This window comes from Malania oleifera, chromosome 3 (genome assembly GCF_029873635.1).
Source record: "Malania oleifera isolate guangnan ecotype guangnan chromosome 3, ASM2987363v1, whole genome shotgun sequence".
Taxonomy (NCBI): Eukaryota; Viridiplantae; Streptophyta; class Magnoliopsida; order Santalales; family Ximeniaceae; genus Malania; species Malania oleifera.
The window spans coordinates 113,134,189-113,154,579 of NC_080419.1; the positions used below are offsets into that span (position 1 = coordinate 113,134,189).

Below are 20,391 nucleotides of genomic sequence, written 5' to 3' on the forward strand. Positions count from 1 at the left end.
TACATTCATTAAGATGTTTGGGGGACGGTGAGGGTAGCATCACATGGTAGACATATGTACTTTGTGAGTTTTATTGATGATTACTCACGGAAAGTCTGAGTGTACTTCATGCGGCACAAGTTAGAGACGTTTTCCAGGTTTAAATTGTAGAAATCTGAGGTAGAAAACTAGACCAAGAGAAAGATTAAGTGCCTCAGGTCAAACAATGGAACCGAGTACGCTGATTCAAGGTTCAAGGAGTTTTGCGAGTAACATAGCATAAGGAGACACTCCACAGTATGCAAGACACTACAAGAAAATGATGTGACGGAAAGGATGAACCGAACTCTAGCTGAAATGACTCAGTGTCTCAGGTTAAATGTAGGACTTGGGAGGAACTTCTGGACAGAGGTAGTGAGTATGACATATTTCTTGGTTAACTGATCGCCAAGGGCATCACTAGATGGGAAAGTTGCAGAGGAGGTGTAGACAGGTAATGTGGTAGACTATCGTGGTTTGAGAGTGTTTAGATGTCTAGCCTATGCGCACATTTCTAGTAGCTTGAAGCAAAGTCTAGACGGTGCATTTTTCTAGGCTATCAAAAAGGTGTGAAAGAGTTTAAGTTGTGGGACCTAATGACAAACAACATGGCGATTAGTAGAGATGTGGTTTTCGATAAGAAAGCCATGGTGCAGCGTACTCAGGAAGAAGATAAAGAGAAATAGGTGCCAGAAAACTGTAGCAACAATAAGCATGTGGTGCAGGTGGAGTTAAAGACTAAGGGCAGTGATGATAGGGTTAAGACTGTAGGGAGTTCTAGCTTGAGAGACCAGCAGGATCACAGTATAGCTATACATAGGCCTAGACGCACTATCAGGCTACCGCCCAAGTATGGATTTGATGATCTGGTGTCTTATGCACTCATTTCTACTAGCAAGGATCCTACTACTTTTCAAGAGGCGGTGCACAGTGTCACGGGCTAAGCTTGTTCAGGGCATTATGCTTGCCTATGACCGCTTATCTCGTGTGTTTGGGATGGGTTTCCATCATGTAAATACTAGTGTAGGGTTATTTTCTAGTATTTCTTTCATTGTAAGCCAAATAAGGCAGTATGACTCCTCGGTCACTTTGATGTTTCCTAGTGCTAGAGTGAGAATGGCCTAGAAAGCTCTTTAGGGGAGGGTGAGTGTTCATCAATCATTGTAAAACTCACTAGCAATTGTCAACGTGCTTAGCCTACTTGCCTCCCTCGCTAAGTACAACATGTCAACGGAGGATTTGTTAATGAATTACGTTTGCTTCAATATTTACTGCTTGGTTGCCACGGCTTTCATGAATTGATTATTATTTCCGCTGCTATCTGATTGAATGTTAATGAAAGTGCTTCGTGGATGAAGGTTGGTAAACAAAAGGCTGGCTAGTTAAGCAAGAGTGCTTTAGCTAGCGCCGCACGACCCTTCACAACGGTGTGAAAAAGGCGGACCGTGACATTTGGTATCAGAGCCAAGTCGGTGACACTTGGTGAGAGCCCAAGGTTGAGTTGCTACGTGAATTCGATTGCCTTCGTTGTTGGGTTTGGAAAGCTTTGGTAAGTGACCATGGCACCAAACAATGCTGAGAGGATCAGCGTGCTGGAAGCACAGGTTGAAGAGTCAACCAACACTATGGTCGCGGAGGTGGCCCAGATGAGAGAACTTGTTGATGAAGTGAGGGGATCACAAAAACATCAAGCAGGTTTGATAGGCGACATGTCAGAGGACTTTCGCCACACTGTGGAAACTTTGCAAGCCCGGATGGCAGATCTGGATGCAAAGGTAAATGTGATGGTTCTTGCTATGGGGAACTCCAACACTCCGGGAGTTAGCAAGACCAAGGTGCCAGAACCCAGGACGTATGGGGGTGCCCGAGATGCCAAGGAGTTAGAGAACTTCTTGTTTGATGTGGAGCAGTACTTTCGCGTTGTGAGGATGGCCTCAGAACAGGCAAAGGTGGATACTGCGACCATGTACTTGGTTGGTGATGCCAAACTGTGGTGGCGTACCAAGTACAGAGAAATTGAAAATGGAAGCTGTGTGATTGATAGTTGGGCAGACTTGAGGAGAGAGCTCAAGGCCCAATTCTTTCCTGAGGACGTTGAGTATAATGCAAGGAGAAAACTGAGAGATCTCAAGCATACGGGGTCAATCAGTGACTATGTGAAACAATTTTCTGCTTTAATGTTGGATATTCGGGATATGTCGGAGAAGGACAAGTTGTTCTATTTTCTAGAGGGGATGAAACCGTGGGCAAGAACTGAACTTGATAGACAAAGGGTTCAAGACTTGTCAACTGCACAAGCGGCTGCAGAACGCTTGACAGACTACGCTGGTGATGAGACCACTTCGTCCAAACGGTTTGGCGGAGAGGGAAACGGTGGAAAGTCTTTCAAGAATGGCAAACCCAAGAGTGGGGGAGCCGACCCTAATTCATCAACCTTACAGGAAGCTTCGTCGTCTCGAGGGTTCAACACACCCAATGGAAAGGGGAAGAGTAAAATTGAGTGTTTCTTGTGTCGAGGTCCTCATAGAGTTTTTGAGTGCCCTCACAAAGCATCACTTAATGCCTTACAGGCTTCTATTGCAGAACAGGCAGTGGAAGACGATGGGGAAGAGGATGACGCCCCGAGGGTGGGTTCAGTGCGGTTAGTGAACGCATTGGAAAAGCAGGCCAAAATACCGAAAGTTACACGAGCAAAAGGGTTAATGTTTGTGGACTTGAGGATAAATGGGAAGAGTACTCGCGCTATGGTGGATACGGGGGCTACTCATAATTTTGTTTCGCAGTTGGAAGCAGGAAGACTCAACTTATCCTTAGAGAAGGATACAGGACGCGTGAAAGCAGTTAACTCTGTAGCCCAGCCTACTCTAGGAGTAGCCAAGCAAGTGGCTATAAAGCTTGGACAGTGGGAAGGTCATGCGAATTTCACAGCGGTGCCATTGGATGACTATCTAGTCATTCTAGGAGTGGAGTTCCTAATGGGGACGAGGGCAGTGCTGATGCCTTCGGCTGGTTCCCTGTGTCTGATGGGAGATCACTCGTGCATGGTGCAAGTCGTTGCAATGAAAGGAGACGAAGGGAAGTCCCTTTCAGCCATACAACTCAATGAAGGATTGGGTCAGGGTGAGCAGACACGTCTAGCCACGGTGGTGGTAGACAAAGAAGTAGGCCAAGAGATGGAGCCTACGCCCATCCAAGCGGTGTTGGATGAGGATAAGGAGGTGTTGCCGGATAAGCTGCCTTAAAATTTGCCTTCACGACGGACTGTGGAGCAAGAGATCGAGTTGTTATCAGGAGTGAAATCACCTACTAAAAGGCCATGTTGGATTGCGCCTAGAGAGATAGTAGAGTTGGGGAAACAGCTTGATGAAGTGGAAGCGGGATGTGTTCGCCCTTCCAAAACACCGTTGGGAGTATCGGTGTCGTTTCAGAGGAAACATGAAGAGCATCTACGGAAGGTGTTCGACAGGCTGAAGGGAAACAGTCTGAATATGAAGAAGGAGAATTTCTCTTTCGCTCGGCGGAGCAACGAATTCCTTGGTCAAGTCGTTGAACAAGGTCGTATCCGGAGGGGTATGGAGAAGGTAAGGATGGTTCAAGAACGGAAGATCCCCACGACAGTGAAGGAGTTGCGTTCCTTTCTTGGCCTTACTAGATGCTGCAGGAAGTTCATTAAGGGGTATTCGCGGAGAATGACTCCAATGACAGGACTACTGGGGAGGTATTATTGGCCGCACACGCGGGATGATGTGGTTAATTATACCAAAACTTGTCTCACTTGCCAACAAGACAAGGGGGAGCGGAAGAAGTATGGTACTTTCATGGCCGCACCAAAGTACTGTTTGGCAGAGGGGACGACACAGTTGTTCCTTGTGACTATTGTGAAACTTTGGGGTTTTCCCCAAGTTATTCTTTGTGACCAAGATTTAATGCTCACTGACAACTTCTTGATAGAGTTTTTCAGGATATTCAGGTCACACCTTGACATCTCTTCGAGTTATCATCGACAAACAGACGAACCGATGAAGAGATTCAGAGAGCTACTAGATGAGTACTTGTGCCATTTTGTCAACGACAACCAGAAGAATGGCGTGCAACTACTTGATGTGGCTCCGTTCTGTGGCAACGCCCAAAGGCTCTCAACAACCAACAAGAGCCCTTTTGCGCTTGTTACAGGCCAGCTGCCGCTGTTACCTCACACAGTGGGCGAGCCGTATAGACGAAAGAGTCCTAAGGCGTACATCTTCACCAGTGAAGGGAGACAGAATGCAGACTTTGCCCAAGTCTATCTGGAGAAAGATTCTAAGCAGATGAAGAAGTGGGCAGATCAACAGAGAAAACCGCAATTTCATGTCAATTGCCTCAAGCCATTCAACGCCAACACCAATGACCTGAGCAGAAGTCAGTCAAACAGCGCAGAGTTGAAGACAGTGCAACCTGACAGACATGATGTTGAAGAGATCCTTGCAGGCAGAAAGTTCATATCCTCAAGGAAGAAGCGGCAGAAGTTCCTAGTGAAGTGGAAGCGCCTTGATGACAAAGAAATCAGCTGGATTTCTGCGGAAGATATTCAACTGTTCGTGGACAAATTTGAAGTGTACCTACCGCCAAAAGTCTACGAGGACGTCGACCGCATAAGTGGGGGAGAATGTCACGGGCTAAGCTTGTTCAGGGCATTATGCTTGCCTATGACCGCTTATCTCGTGTGTTTGGGATGGGTTTCCATCATGTAAATACTAGTGTAGGGTTATTTTCTAGTATTTCTTTCATTGTAAGCCAAATAAGGCAGTATGACTCCTCGGTCACTTTGATGTTTCCTAGTGCTAGAGTGAGAATGGCCTAGAAAGCTCTTTAGGGGAGGGTGAGTGTTCATCAATCATTGTAAAACTCACTAGCAATTGTCAACGTGCTTAGCCTACTTGCCTCCCTCGCTAAGTACAACATGTCAACGGAGGATTTGTTAATGAATTACGTTTGCTTCAATATTTACTGCTTGGTTGCCACGGCTTTCATGAATTGATTATTATTTCCGCTGCTATCTGATTGAATGTTAATGAAAGTGCTTCGTGGATGAAGGTTGGTAAACAAAAGGCTGGCTAGTTAAGCAAGAGTGCTTTAGCTAGCGCCGCACGGCCCTTCACAACGGTGTGAAAAAGGCGGACCGTGACACACAGCTAGGAGAAAAGTAGGTGGATGGGTGCAATGGTGGTGGACATAAAGTCTTTGCATAAGAACTAGGTGTGAGAGTTAATGGAATTTCCATAAGGGAAGAGGGTGTATAGAAAGAAAGAAGCGGTATCAGAAAACGAAAGAGAAAAGTTCAAGGCTCGGTTAGTAGCAAAGGGTTACTCACAGAGGAAAGGAGTTGATAATGATGAGATTTTCTCCCTTGTGACCAGGCACACCTTTATCAGGGTAGTGTTGGGATTGGTGGCGCGTTTGATACACAATTGGAGCATATGGACGTAAAGACAACGTTTCTTTATGGTAATTTGGAGGAGCTGATTTACGTGGCACAGTCAGAAGGGTTTAGTCAACTTAGATAAGAGCACTTGGTTTGTAAACTGAATAAATCACTTTATAGGCTGAAGCCGTCTCCGAGGCAGTGGAACAAACGTTTTGACTCCCATATGATCCGAATTGGCTTTAGGAGGTATGAGTATGATTGCTACATTTATGTGAATAGTTTTGAGGATGGTTCACTCATTTTTCTGTTGCTTTATGTTGATGACATGTTGATTGCTGCAAGGAATATGATTGAGGTAAATCAGTTGAAGACTTTGTTGAGTAAAGAGTTTGATATGAAGGATTTGGGTGCGGCCAAGAAGATTCTTGGGATAGAGATTTGCAGGGACAGAGCTGCAGGGAGATTGTGGTTATCTCAGGGTAGTTATGTGGAGAAGGTGTTGGAGAGGTTTAGCATGGTTAATGCAAAACCGGTAAGTACACCATTGGCGAGTCATTTTAAATTGTCTACTGCTTAGTGCCTAAGGACGGATGATGAAAATTCGTGACATGTTAAAGGTTCCCTATGCCAGTGCAGTGGAGTGTTTGATGTATGCTATGGTATGTACCGGACCAGATCTGGCACAAGTTGTCAATGTGGTGAGAAAGTTTCTTTCAAATCTGGGTCGTCAGCATTGGGAGGCAGTCAAGTAGATTTTTAGATGCTTGAGGGGTACTATAGACTATGACATCATGTTTGGCAGGCAACAGAGTCATCCATCAGTTGTGGGATTTGTGGATGCAGACTATGCAGGGGACTTGCATGATAGGAGGTCTACAACAAGGTATGTGTTCACCCTTGTGAAGGACTTATTTGTTGGAAGTCTATGATATGGTCTCTGGTTGCACTATCTACAATTGAGTCGGAGTATATGGTAGTCGCCGAAGCTGCCAAGGAAGCATTGTGGCTTACATGATTGGTCAAGGAGTTGGGTATTCAATAAGGTGGAGTTTAGCTGCGTTGTGATAGTCAGAGTGCCATTTATTTGGCAAAGAACCAAATGTATCATGCAAGGACCAAGCACATAGATGTCAGGTTTCATAGGATCCGGGAATTGGTTTCTTCTGGTGAACTTGTGCTTGAGAAAGTTCACACTTTTGAGAAATGCAGTAGACATCTTGACAAAGCCTGTTACCATGGATAAGTTCAAGCATTGCTTGGACTTGCTTAATGTCTCCAGTTGCTAGACGGGAGGCAGTCCCAACCTATCGTCCTAGGTGGAGCAGCGGGTTATGTTTTCGATTTTCTCCTAAGAATTGTATATTCGCCAAGGTGGAGATTGTTGTTATATGTGGCTTATATTTTGAGTGGGAATACATGTACAAAAGAAAACATGGTAGAAAATAGAGAGGCTGGCTTGCAAGACTAAACCGTTGATGGTTTTGTTCCGGTGCCGAAGATATAGTCGACAGTTTTGCAGTGTTACGTCGATTGTTTGGTCTTGGCATTAAACCGTTGACGGTATGTCTGTAACCGTCAATGGTTTTGCGCGGTTTCTCAGCGCTAGTTTTTGAATTTTGAATTGGGAAGTTGAATAGGTTGGGTTTCGGGAGGAAAACCTCCGGGAGGGTTATATATGCATGTTGTATATTGTAACTCTGATGTCTTTTTTGATGCAAGATAGTGAAAATTCACAGCTGTTTGCTCCCGAGGATGTAGGCATTGTCGAGTCATGTAATTCTTCGTGTCATTGTTTTATTGCTCTCATATAATTTGCGTGATTGTGTTTTTCTGTATATTTCGTCGTTGGTTGTTGCATTGTAAGATTATTTGTTTCCACTGCGCATTCATTTGCACAACACACACACACACACACACACACACACACACATACATACACATATATATGTTGGACATATAGGTACCCATACTAGCATGTTAACAGATATTTATATAACCTTGGACCATGGCTACTCGATCAGAATCTCTTTGAAATAGCTCAAAATTTTTGAGCTCTCCAGTCCTCACTCAAAAAGTTGCTCTCAAAATTCAATGACAATTTTGTATCATTATATGCCAAAATTTGTAATTGATTTGGTTATCTTTAGTGTGGAGACAGCTTGCATACGATTTAAAAGAGGATAAAAAGCCCCATTTGTTGTGCTTTAAATTCTACAGTGGAGATGTATTGATGCACTTTTAATGTTACCGGTACTTATTGTGCACCTTTAACAGTCATTTAAACATTGGAACAGGTTGAGCTGATGGGGGGTCATCTCACAGTCTCTAGCCGAGTGCACTGTGGGTCTACTTTCACATTTGTACTGCCTTACAAGGTTTCTCCCACATATGATCACTCAGACGACTCTGATGAGCTCTCATATATGGCTGATCATGAAAATGGAGGTGATGCCAGCACTGATGATACAAATATTGACTATTTCCAATTCCAACCACGCACTTTGGGTTCTTTATTCTCTTCTGATGGATCTGGCAGGACCCAAAAACAGTCATCAAGTAATATTGGTTGTAAGAGCTTACATAAACTAAATGGTTTCTCAGAGAATTTGCATTCATTCCCCTCTAATAGTTCCGCAGCAGAAGAGGTGGCTTCAAATAATTCTGCCAGTTTAATTAAAAATTTGGGGACATTATCTGAGCCTAGTTGTTCTTTACCACAATCCTCAAGACCTGACAATGAAATTGCGGTCAGCAATGACAAACTCCGTCAAGATAGAGCAAATGGCCAATTCCAGAATACAACTTCAAATTCCTCTCATTGCTTAAAGGGAAGCAAAGAAATGGGTGAAATGGCAAATAAAAATGAAATCCAGGAAACATTTCAGAGGCATAAGAATTCTGACCGGAATTCCCAAAGCATTTCCGGCAGTACTCCAGAAGTGCCCAAGTCAATATTGAAACCTAAGATCCTTCTTGTTGAAGATAACAAAATTAACGTGATGGTAACGAAGTCAATGATGAAGCAGTTAGGCCACAGCATAGATGTTGTAAACAATGGAGTTGAAGCTGTACGTGCAGTTCAGCACCATAGTTATGATCTCATATTAATGGTAATTTCAAGAACTTCCAACATTTTACTTTGCTGTATCTGTAGAGTTGCCTTCTACTGACTTGTTATGCATTCCTTTTTTTACAACTGCAATGCATTACTGGAAAATTTTCTAGCCTAGCCTTTTCCAAAAGTAAGCAAATGGCTATGTGATTTAGGTTCCCAAATCCATGCTGGCATTTGATGATTATCCTTCAAAATGATTTCCTTGTGTCTTTGATGAAATGTAATTGATGGTTTTTCTTCAGTGCTGTTGGTTTTCATATGGTGACAATGTACAAGAAGTAACTTCTACTGGCATATAAACTTGATGTCCTAAGATCTATGCTTTATTCATAGTTACATTTTTCTCAATCATTTACATAATTACATCTGCATATCATGAGAATTGATGCAGATATTATAAAGGGGAATTGTTTGTTTATCGAAAGTTTAATCCTCTTTGTATTTCCTTCATTCAAACGAATGCCATATCTCTCAAACTGGATCTGTGATGATAAAAATGAATGTTCTCTCTCTCTCTCTCTCTCTCTCTCTCTCTCTCTCTCTCTCTCTCTCTCTCTCTCATGAGGCACTTCACTTTGTTGGTGTGAAGTCACTGAATTTTGAGCTTGGCTGGAACTTACAAAATAACTAAAAATTCCAAAAGTTCATTTAGTTTCATAACAATGAATGCCTACAGCTGATTCTTTTGTTTTCTGTTAGCGTTGTAGGAGTCTTCATTGGGACTCGAGGCACATGGGTGAGCACCAACTTGACTCAAAAGCTTAAGTTTATTAAGTCTTGGGCCCAACCATGTATATAAACATTCATCCTTCACTCTATTTTTTTAATCTAGGACAAACTCACAAGCGGATTTCTTAACAAACTTCCCTTCACTTGTGAGTTCCAACCACTCTCCCTTGAACGGAAGCTATTACTTGTCATGCAACCAACCAGGAGCCATTACTCAACCATGGCAAAGAGACAGGAAACCATGGGAGTCCACTCATCATCACTCCTCTTCCACATGTTTACATTTGCAGAAACACATGCATGAACACTAAGCCCAACACAAACTCTCTTTGAATAGAAATCGTCTCCCTCATGAAAGCAAACACAATTCTACAACTGTTGCTCTAGTTTGCTTTATCCTGCACCTATTGTGCCTTGGATTGCATGCCACGTGCCTCCAAATCAATCCAACCTCCTACATCTTGAACCTATTCGGATCCATCTTCAGGCTTAGATGATTCTTATTAGCTTCGACCACATGCTTGGTATTCCAACTGTGAGCACACCAGGAGAATTAAGTTCACACCTCGACTTTACAATATCGCTCACCTAGAATTACGAAGTGTTGGCACTAATACCACTTGTTAGCACCAGGGGGAGTTCATGAACAGGCTTGATACATGTAGGTGACCACCAACTTGACCCAAAAGCTTAAGCCTATAAGGTCTTAGACCCAATCATGTATATAAGCACCCATCATCCACTCTATTTTTTTTAATTTTTTTTAATGTGGGAAAAAGTGGAATTCTCAACACTTTCAAACCCTCTAGTTCACTTCCTACTTTGGATTGGAGCAAGATATATGGTAGCATTTTTCTATATAAGAATTTTAGCTACACCTATTAGCCTGGTATTAGCTGTGGCACCCATTTTGGTTTCATGCTACTCCTAGTTCTGATTATGAAATCTTCATTTCTAGTTGTATTAGCATGTCTAAACCATACCAAATTAGTGTGATATAGACCATGTTTCAAAATTTGAATGTGGCAATTATGTTCTGCCATGGAACAACTGGATTTTCAATTATCTCAGTGGAGAACATGAGTATACTCCTTTGAGGTCTTCAATTCTTACACTTGATATTTCTAGCAAATAAGTCCCAAAACTTGGACCAGAGAACCACTCCCAGAATACTGCAAGAACCAGCAGTGTCATGTTTCTTCATTTCTATTTCAAAAGATGGTCAAATGTCCTTGTTTCATATTCAGCTTACTACTACTTTGAGTCGAGCTAAATTCTAAGTTGAGGTGATTATGTGTCTGCTCCTGAGGTGTTTGCAGTGAGTAATGCATCTTTCTCAACAAAAAAATATTTTCTTTCATTGATACACAAACCCAAATGCCTGCATGCCTGTATGTTGCTACAACTCTTGTTTATCTATAAAGGTGGTGTTGAGATTTTGCACAAGGACAGATCTATTTTGGCTACACAAAGTTTTAATCTAAAGTAGCCTTCTAGCTATACAATTGATCTGTCTTTCATCTGCCAGACATGTAAGCTTAAGCATTATCTGTTTGGCAGATTTATAACAGATTTAATAAAACTACTAGATATAGGTACAACACCTGCATAAGCTTGAATTGCACCCAGTGAAAAGGTAATATGGTGACTAATTTTAATGAATAACTCAAGAAAATTAGCAGAGAATGCTGAGTACTGTGTTATATGTGCAGGATGTATGCATGCCAGTTATGGATGGCCTTCAAGCTACAAGACTAATTCGTTCTTTTGAGGAAACTAGCAATTGGGATGCTGCAGTGCAGGCTGGGATCGAACAATCTGTTCCTACTCCTGATTCATTACCAAATGGTAAAGAATCTATGCCATCTACAAAGCGGATCCCTATCATTGCGGTAAACTGTCTGATCCCATTGTCTCTCAGAATCGGTATTAATACATTATGTTAAAGCTCGATATGCATTGTTAGCCAACAACCTAATAGCTTAAGCTTTTTAGTAAAGTGGTAATCTAACATGGTATCAGAGCTGTTTACTAGGAGGTCCTAGGTCCTAGTCTTGTTATCCGCATTTATTTTGTGGTGTTTAAAACATAATTCCATTCCCTATAATGAGTGTTATCTATCGTGTGTTTATCTCTCCATGTACTGTCAAGCTGCACATGTGGGGGAGTGTTAAAGCTTGATGTACATTGTTGGCCTACAACCTAAGAGCTTAGGCTTTTAGGTAAAGTCGTAATCTAGCAATATTTTTTATTCATTACATTTCTATTCTTAGCAGTTGGCATATTTCTTGTGTGTAGTGTGCTCATATTATACAAAATCTTTTGGTGGATTTGCTTGCGTATTCATTTAGCCTATCCTGAGCTGATAAAAACATTGTTAATGTTTTTGGTTGGAGATTAAGATTATCCAGCGAGGATGATTTCTGATGGTATACAAATTGAAACAAATCTTTTTGCCACTCACCATTCCTTGTTCGTGATTGTGCTAAATATTGAAGTGTTTGTGTGTTCGTAGTGTGTGGGTGAGTGTACATTCATGTGCATGATGCATGCTGGCACACAGTTGCACTAGCTTTGAATATTTGTGAGAAGTAGTGCGGTAAAGGCCACTGCTAAATTATGGGCATTTGCAACAACCTAATTTTTGTAAAAAAAGAAAAACATGTTTTATATATTTGACTGAATTCTGTAATAATTGTAAGTCATTATCATCATTATTTTTATATTATTAGAATTTCCTCCGCAGATATAATTGTATTATCTTATCGTTTGTGTCATTTAAATTTGTGTGTGTGTATAACAGCTAACAAGGCTTCTTGTAAAAATGCAGATGACTGCAAACGCTCTGGCAGAGAGTGCGGATGAGTGCTTTGCAAATGGAATGGACTCGTTTGTATCAAAGCCTGTCACTTTCCAAAAACTGAAAGAATGTCTTCAACAATATTTAACATAATACATTCTGTACATATACCCATCTGTAAAAAGAAAAAAAGAAAAAAAAAACTGCATGTTAGGAAAGTTTTGTAATCAATGTATCATGTTTTGGTAAGGCATTGGCATATCCTGTGTAAGTTTGTCTAATCAATATCATATTTTCTCTACAAAATCTTATCACTCTTTTGTTCAGCTGAAGTTTACAATTTCTATAGATTCTGGTTGGAAATTAGGACAGGAAAAAGTTGGAAAAGCATTGTGAGGAAATGCAGGAAGGTAAGTGGATAAAAAATTCAGTTTATGAAGTAGTTCTAAAAATATTTTTATCTTTAATCCCTATAACTGTCAAATTAGCTTTGGTATGTTCCTTTACAACATGTGATACCAAAAGACGGGCGAAGCAAAAGGGAGGAAGGGTTCTGTGATTCATTTGCAGCTTTTTCTAGTGCATCAGCAGAGCAGATTTCCTTGTGGTGCCAAAATTTTCCTTGTTATAAACACACACGGTGGAGTCCCTCATATTCAACATGTTGCCATTTGGAGGAAATGAAAACTATGGATGTTGAGGCTTGATATATATCATTAGTCCACAACCAAGCTTAGGCTTTTAAGTAAAGTGATAACCTAACATGGTATTAGAGGCTTAGAGCTATGATTTTCAAGAGGTCTTGGATTCTATTCTTGTTACTTGCATTTGTTATGCTATATAAAAAATTATTGTATTCTCTATAGTATGTGTTATTTATCCCCGTAACAGGTGTTATTTATCGTTTGTTTATCTCTCCATGTGTTGTCGGGCTGCACATGTGGGGGAGTGTTAAGGTTTGATATAGATTGTTGACTCACAATCTAATAGCTTGAACTTTTAGGTAAAGTGGTAATCTAGCACTGGGGTTTGGTAATTTCTCCCTGTTGATCTCCACACAAACTGAGCAAACTACAATTTTTGTGAGTGCTTCCCTTCCAAAGTATTTGATGGACATCTCTGGGAACCTAGAACTTGGGCTTCCATTTCTGGATTTTCAAATTGTCATAGCAATTATCCAAGTGCCCTCCTAGAGGACATGGAGGAGGTCCTCAGGATCCTCACCTTTCACCAAATGGTAGTCCTATAAGTTTGAACTCCATTTTTTTCTTTATCGAGCATCAGGAAATTAAAGGACTACACCCTTCCCAAAAGTATAATAATCAGTGATAGTCTATATAGTTTCCTCATGCACGTTGGATCATCTTTGCTGAGTATGATTCTAGGCAATGTCCACTTCAAGTTCAATGCCTTCTTCTTCACCTTCCTCACCGTATACCAGGCCATAAAGGTTCTATAGCTCACTGGTTGAGAGGACAATGTCCGCAGTGTGAGTTGTGCTACAGGAGGCCTCCGTTCACCTTCTTCCATCAGAGTATTAGATGGTGCAGCAGGGCTCCTGAAACATGGGAATTTCAGCTGTGGTGGTTGTTTATCAATGGTGCTTTCTCTTTCTTGTTGGTACATTTTTTGTGGTATAAGAGGAAAGGAAAATGGTTTCAAAAGGAAAATTATAGAGTTTCATCCTAATCATGACCAAATAGCTAGCTGCAGCTGTAGCAGAGACTTGGGACCATGCTTCCCCAAAAAGAAATAATGATACCAAGACTAATAGTTGGTTTGAAAAAGAGAAGAAATTCTGCAAATGTGTGATGGGGACATTGTCTTCAAAGGAACAAGAAAATCAGTATCAGTTGCTTTCATGCTCAGTCTCAGAAGCTCCCTGCCTCTCTTGATTTAGGTCAGATAGCTCAATTGTCGGTACAATCTCTTGAGATGCCTGGCTATTCTGACTTGGGGTGCCATACCCTGCAGAGGGTGTTCCCTGTTCTCTGAAAGGGAAGTTCAGGTCACTGTGGTTTGAAAAGCTCGAGGGACTAGGAGGGTAGTTTGTCCTTGGTGAGGCGGCTTCAACTGTACCCAAACCATCTGCAACATGGGCGCCACCAATTCCATCGTGCAACTCACTTTTTCTGAAAATGTGGGAGGTGAGGTCTCTGCAGTCGAAACGTCGAGCCATTTCCACAATTCTACTCCTTATCGAAGCTTCGGGATCAGACAGCTTGAAGATATCCCTATTGTCATAAAGGAACATAGAAGTGAAGATGATTAGAGCAAAGGATGAAGTTGTTCCAGCAATGAGAAATAGGCCCCAAAAGCTGTCAAGACCGAGATTGTTTGAAGAAACAGAGGTGCTACTGCCTGGACAACTTGCTTGCCCGAAATATGCAGCCTCAATTTTTACCATTAAATCCCCTTCGGTCACATCTAATACTGCTCTTGAAACATCAGACACCAGTGGGGAACCCCGAGGGAAGACCTAATGGTCACAGAATATCAGAAACCCACATGAAAATTTATGCACATAGTTATCTTGGAAAAAGAGAGAAAGGGAGATAGCAAGTACTTACAAAGCCAAAACCATCTGTCTTATATGTTGGTTGGACCATTGTGTACTTTGAGCAGTATTTTGCCAGAAAAAGCTTCATGAAAGGGATCTCATCAAAGGCTGCAGCAATACCACCATTTGCACTCCCTTTAGAAAGAGCTTCATCTAATCCCTCCAGAGTGTCATAGACACGAAGCTTGGATTCATCGAAGTTCATTCGTCTTAAGAGTCCCACTATAAACGAACCCCGTTGGTAACCCACATATTCCCCTTTCTTAATAAGATAATTAATGTCTGTTACTGTTGGCTGCAGCTGTTGAACTGTTAACATTGAAGTTAAACTGGCTGTGTAACTCTGTGTCAGTGTAAGCACGACGAAAACCCATACAATCACCACAAACCTAGCCAAGTTGCTGACCACTTTCTCCTCTGTTAAAAACAGTTGATTGTAAGAAGATAAATCTATGTTGGAATATCAGCAGGGATTCAAAATGATTTCTGAAACTAACCCATTCAGAAATCATATTCCCGGATTTTACTTGCATTAATGTTCATACTATAATTGACTAGACATGAAATCTTGATACCAGGAAGCTTGCATTCTTATAGAAACATCTAGCATGGAAAACAAGCAGGACAGACAGGAGTACCACTTTTGATCAAGATAGTATACCTGTGGCCCGAAAGATTTCTTTCGCATTAAAACTTGATCCATACATCATCTATGGGACCTTCTATATATTTAAAGCCTAACAAAGGTGTTAAAACTAGGCAGTTATGTTTGAAATGCATGGTTTGTATTGAGTATCCATATCATTGAAAATTTCCCTGCTAGTGGGTAAATAAATAAGTAGTTGGAAGAGAAATTACTGTGTGCAAACACCATGGTTGAGAATGAGAACCAGAAGACCACGCCTGCTTGATTTGAAGGAGGCCCCCTAAAATCTTCATTTATTCGGTGTTCAAGAACCCAAATCACAGAGCCAATGAAGATGAAGAAAAAGAAACTTGTCATCCAAAGTTCCAGAGTTAGAGGCTTCAAGAAAACCCATGCATTTTTACTCCTGTTGTCTATGATTGGTACAATCATTGTGACACCAGACTCTGTGTATGGAAGTGTAAAATCTACATATTTGGTCCTGCTTGCAATAATAGTCGTATCTCCCACAACAGCATCAAATTTCTGTTCAGAATAAAAAAAAAATGAATCCCGAAACCAAATTACTATAGTTTTTTTTAAAAAAAAAAACAAAATCAAATCAGGACATAGTATGAGTGATTTCAGTTTATCTGCATAGCTAACAGTTTCTCAAGATTTAATTTTCAGCAGATCAGTTCTGTACAAAAATATGCATTACCAACTGTGGCCTAATATGTTTACTTATATATAGGAAAGATAAGAGACTAATCAACCTGAATATATACTTGATAGATCAAATCATTGTAAGAACCAGCTGGCTGACCATCGGGCTTTGCGTAGGGAATGAAATCATAACGAACCGAGTATGGCAACGAGTCCATTACAGCATTGAATACATCGATGCAGTAACCTGTAACATTTGGCACATTGGTGCTAGGATCTTTTGTTACCTTCACAAATTCATTGAAACCATCCTTCACTGGAACACCAATTCTCAGCCTCTTTCCATTTGTTGGAATGACCCAACCCTTTGGAGGTGAAGTAGATTCTCCTGGCCATATTATTGCCCAGCGATTTGATGCAGGAGTAGAGTACAGGTTTGTGCTTGTGGAATTCAATTCTCTTGCAATTCCATTTTTAACTGTCCAAAAACTAATCCTTCGTGCACTACTGCCAACCACATTAACTATCTGGTAAACAGATGACTGTAGCTGGCCATCAACAAACTTGAAACTGCCACTCAAGCCTTTGAATTTAGTATTCAATATTGCCTGGAGAAGCTTTGGACCAGTTTGAGAGATTCCAAAAGTATCAAGATCTGTTAAATTTCCTGACATGTTCAGCATTTGGAAGCTATAGTTTGCAGCTCCCACTTCCTCAACTGCCCGGGCTAGAGCAGAAGCGGCATCATAAGCCCATAGCACATAAACGTTCAGCTGGGCATCAGTAACATTTGGATTGTCTTGTTGGAACTTTGTTTTCCACCGAATGCGGAAACTTTCATATTCCTTTGTTTTTGGAATGTATGTCTGTACGCCCAAGACTCCTTGCATTGAAGAATCTATGACAGAAGGATTGAGGGAGCTCAAGTGATTTGTTAGTCCAGTAGTCATGATCCAAACATAGCCTTCGCTCATCATTCCAACTTCTTTCACTTTAGAAAAGAATCGAGAACACAGGGAAGATGACATGTGCACAATGAACACTCTGGTTTGCATGGACATCAACTTCCATAGCTCTTTTGCAATTTGATCATCTGTGGCTGATGAAGAAATGACACTCCGGTAGGGAACACGGGTGTCAATCTCCTGCAAAGCATCGGTCAGATAAGGTATTATGCCGTGCCCAAAATCACTGTCAACGTAAATGGGCACAGCTTCTCGCCATCCGAAGGTTTTAACAATTGCACTTATGGCCTTCACTTGAGATGAATCATTCTGTGTGGCTCGGATAAAGTATGGATTCTTAGTGGAAGAAAGAAATGAGCTTGTCGCCAAGAATGAAATAATGGGCACTTGAGCTTTGTCTCCAAGATCAGTCATAAAAACAGCTTCCATGGAAGTTGATGGCCCTATGATGGCTTGAACTTGCACATTTTTAATAAGATCTAGAGCTGAGGAGAAAAGGTGCCAACTGTGAGAAGAAAATGGACTTCAATGCTAATAAAATGGACTTTATAGTTATGATGTCCTTGATTAGACCTGTTTTTCTTATGTTTGGTCACTGTCTTCTGTTACAATCAAACTACAAAACAACCCAACTATAAAGCAGATAAACAAATCAATGGCAGAACAAAACAAAACAAAACAAAATAGAATCTACTTACTGCCCCTAAGGCATAAGTTTCAAGACATACTCAACACATGTTCTTATTGTAATCCTTTTAAGTTCTTCTCCTTGGTTTGGGCAGGTTCTGTTTTGGGCCACTGGTATGTGCTTATATTAGTTTTCTGTGTGTTCTTATTGCTGCTCTATGCAGCACATTTTTTTTTTTTTAGGTAAAATATTCACAGTTGTAAAATAGAAATACAATCACCGCTATCCACATACTTCTTGCAATAGCCAAAGCTGCATCACTAAAAGAAGACAGTCCCAAGACAAAAAGCAGTAAAATGAGAGTTGGAAACACCTATCTTATTATTACCAATGTAGAAAGCCTAAACAGTGAACACATGAACTAACTTACTGATAAAAAAACATGTGGTATGATGCCTTCCTCATGCTTTATTCTGTTTCGTCAGAGGAAAAAGAAATCGGAAGACCCAGGCCGCCAATATTGCTCCAACAAATGGGCAAATCCAATACACGTAGAATTGCTCCCATGTGGTGTGCCAATTATTTACATATGCCCATCCAAATGCATTAGCAGGATTCATGGAAGGTTCGGTATAAGCAGAACCTGCAACAACCAATGTAACAGTTGACATGGCAAGCAACCATATCTTCAATAGTAGGCTTCTAGGTGGTAGTGCGGGCTGCAGGAATGCCTCTCACGAAGTCAGGTGTTCAAACCCTCTTGGACTTGTTTTCGTCCCTAGACTCCTGAATTTAGTCTCCCTTTGGAGTTGTGGGGTCAACTTCAAGGGGCGCAGGATTAGTCACGTGGACCGTAAAACAGACATGTAGATTCCCGGTGCCTAATCCAAAAAAAAAAAATAAAATAAAAATAGTAGGCTTCTAGGACCCCTAGGATGTGGTTCAGGTCGTAGTTTGGGCTGTAGGAGTGCTTTTCACGAGATCAGGTGTTCAAACCCTCTTGGGTTCGTTTTCACCCCTGGACTCCTGAATTTACCTTCCCTTTGGAGTTGTAGGGTCAACTTCAAGAGGTACAGGATTAGTCACGTGGACCGTAAAACGGACACGTGGATACCCGGTGCGTAATCCAAAAAAAATAGTAGGCTTCTAGGAACCCATAGGATATGGTTCAGGTGGTAGTGCGGCTGCGGGAGTGTCTTTCACGAGATTAGGTGTTCAAACCCTTTCAGGTTCGTTTCCGTCCCTGGACTCCTGAATTTACCCTCCCTTTGGAGTTGCGGGGTCAACTTTAGGGAGGACAGGATTAGTCACGTGAACTGTAAAATAGACACGTGGATACCTGGTGCGTAATCCAAAAAAAAAAAAAAAAAATAGTAGGCTTCTAGGACCTTTTAGAATAATGAGAAGCACGTCCAAGCTAATTGTGAAGGTCAACACACCCTCAGCAATTGGTCCAGTGTGCAGGTCAACTTTCAAGGAAGGCTCCCCCAGCATGTGTTTGTACTGTGTTGTCATCACGTCCGTGATAGCCAGGGCGACACCCACAGCACCCGCTGCCTGAGCAGGGAAACGGAGGGCCATGGAGAAGAGATTGTTGGGCCCAACACCGGAGGCATAAAAGGCGGCGGTACCAGTGGGATTAAAGCTGGCACCGCCCAATACATCACCGACGAAGCTGAACACAAAAACGAGAATGAAGACGAGGAGGGTGGTGATGAGGAGGGTTGGCCAGCCTTCCTAGGGCTGATGCAAAGACGGAGGTCAGCGCCTCCAGCGTGACGGCGCAGAACACCCACATGGAAGTCAACACTGCGTCCCCGATCGTAAACTTGATTACCTTCATTCCCTCCATCTCCAACCCTTCCCCTTCCGTCTATCTCTCTCTCTCTCCCAAAATAATTTTTGCTTCGCGATCAGTACAGTTCTTTTCGATCGCCTGTGCGAATCGGCAGAACAGAAGGACGCAACATCCGCCCCTCCCAACTCCAAGATTCTTCCGCTACCGAGTGGGGTGGGTACCTCTATGCAGCACATTACTTTATTAATTTAGAGCTAGAATTCTATGGTAGGATCACTCGGATGTTCATTTTCTCACCATCTTTTCGCGGCAATTACAGAATTATATTATGCTGAGACACCCTTCAAGTCCAAATGGTTAGGGACCACAAATGCCTAATTCCCATTTGCTAGATGGACTAGCTTGTAGTATGGTACAATAACAACAACACATGAAGAAGAAGCCTTAAGCCTCACTTGGTAAGATCGTGTAAGAATCCTTCTCCACCAATTCAATGATGGTGGGCATTTTTTTCGGCTAGTTCAAGATACTATAACAACAACACAAGAAGAAGAAGCCTTAAGCCTCACTTGGTAAGATCACGTGTATGAATCCTTCTCCACCAATTCAATGATCGTGGGCATTTTTTTCGGCCAGTTCAAGATCTATTCAATTTTCCTTACAATCACATTGGATATTATTTTAAATGTACCCTATCTCTTCTAATACTAGTAATAATAACTAGCTCACACCTCATTGGTTCACTATTTGACTTGTGTTTCAAATGTCCAAACTATGGAAGCCGCTTTTCCATTATCATATCTTTGACATATGCTAAGTCTAACTTATTGTGCATATATATATTTGTTCCTTAATTTACACTTTAATGTTATTCCGCCCATTCATCCACCTTACCATTCACATTTTGGGAACATTTACTTTCAGATATATTATTTCTTAGTTATCTAGCATAATGATACATAAAGTATTGGCAGCCTTATAGTTGTCCAAGAGAAATATTTTTTTTTCAAAAAAAATATTTAGAGTATTCTATAATCAGACACACATTCAAAGAGCACCCCATTTTGCCCAACCTATTGTACC

At 41.4% G+C, this 20,391-nt stretch overlaps 2 protein-coding genes across 2 annotated transcripts in view; one reads left to right on the forward strand and one right to left on the reverse strand.

The window, feature by feature from the left end:
• LOC131152062 (histidine kinase 5) overlaps positions 1-12,372 on the forward strand; it is a 41,904-nt gene extending 29,532 nt beyond the window's left edge. Inside the window, exons 11-13 of the mRNA XM_058103667.1 lie at positions 7,717-8,532; positions 10,979-11,158; positions 12,097-12,372. Of these exons, the coding sequence (XP_057959650.1) occupies positions 7,717-8,532; positions 10,979-11,158; positions 12,097-12,219 (1,119 nt within the window). The 3' untranslated portion in view covers positions 12,220-12,372. The remainder of the gene's footprint in view (positions 1-7,716; positions 8,533-10,978; positions 11,159-12,096) is intronic.
• Positions 12,373-13,840: 1,468 nt separating this feature from the next.
• Positions 13,841-20,391, reverse strand: part of LOC131152063 (glutamate receptor 2.2-like) — a 44,196-nt gene continuing 37,645 nt past the window's right edge. Inside the window, exons 2-5 of the mRNA XM_058103668.1 lie at positions 16,028-17,367; positions 15,485-15,797; positions 14,637-15,043; positions 13,841-14,545 (exon numbers count right to left, since the gene is read on the reverse strand). Of these exons, the coding sequence (XP_057959651.1) occupies positions 13,916-14,545; positions 14,637-15,043; positions 15,485-15,797; positions 16,028-17,367 (2,690 nt within the window). The 3' untranslated portion in view covers positions 13,841-13,915. The remainder of the gene's footprint in view (positions 14,546-14,636; positions 15,044-15,484; positions 15,798-16,027; positions 17,368-20,391) is intronic.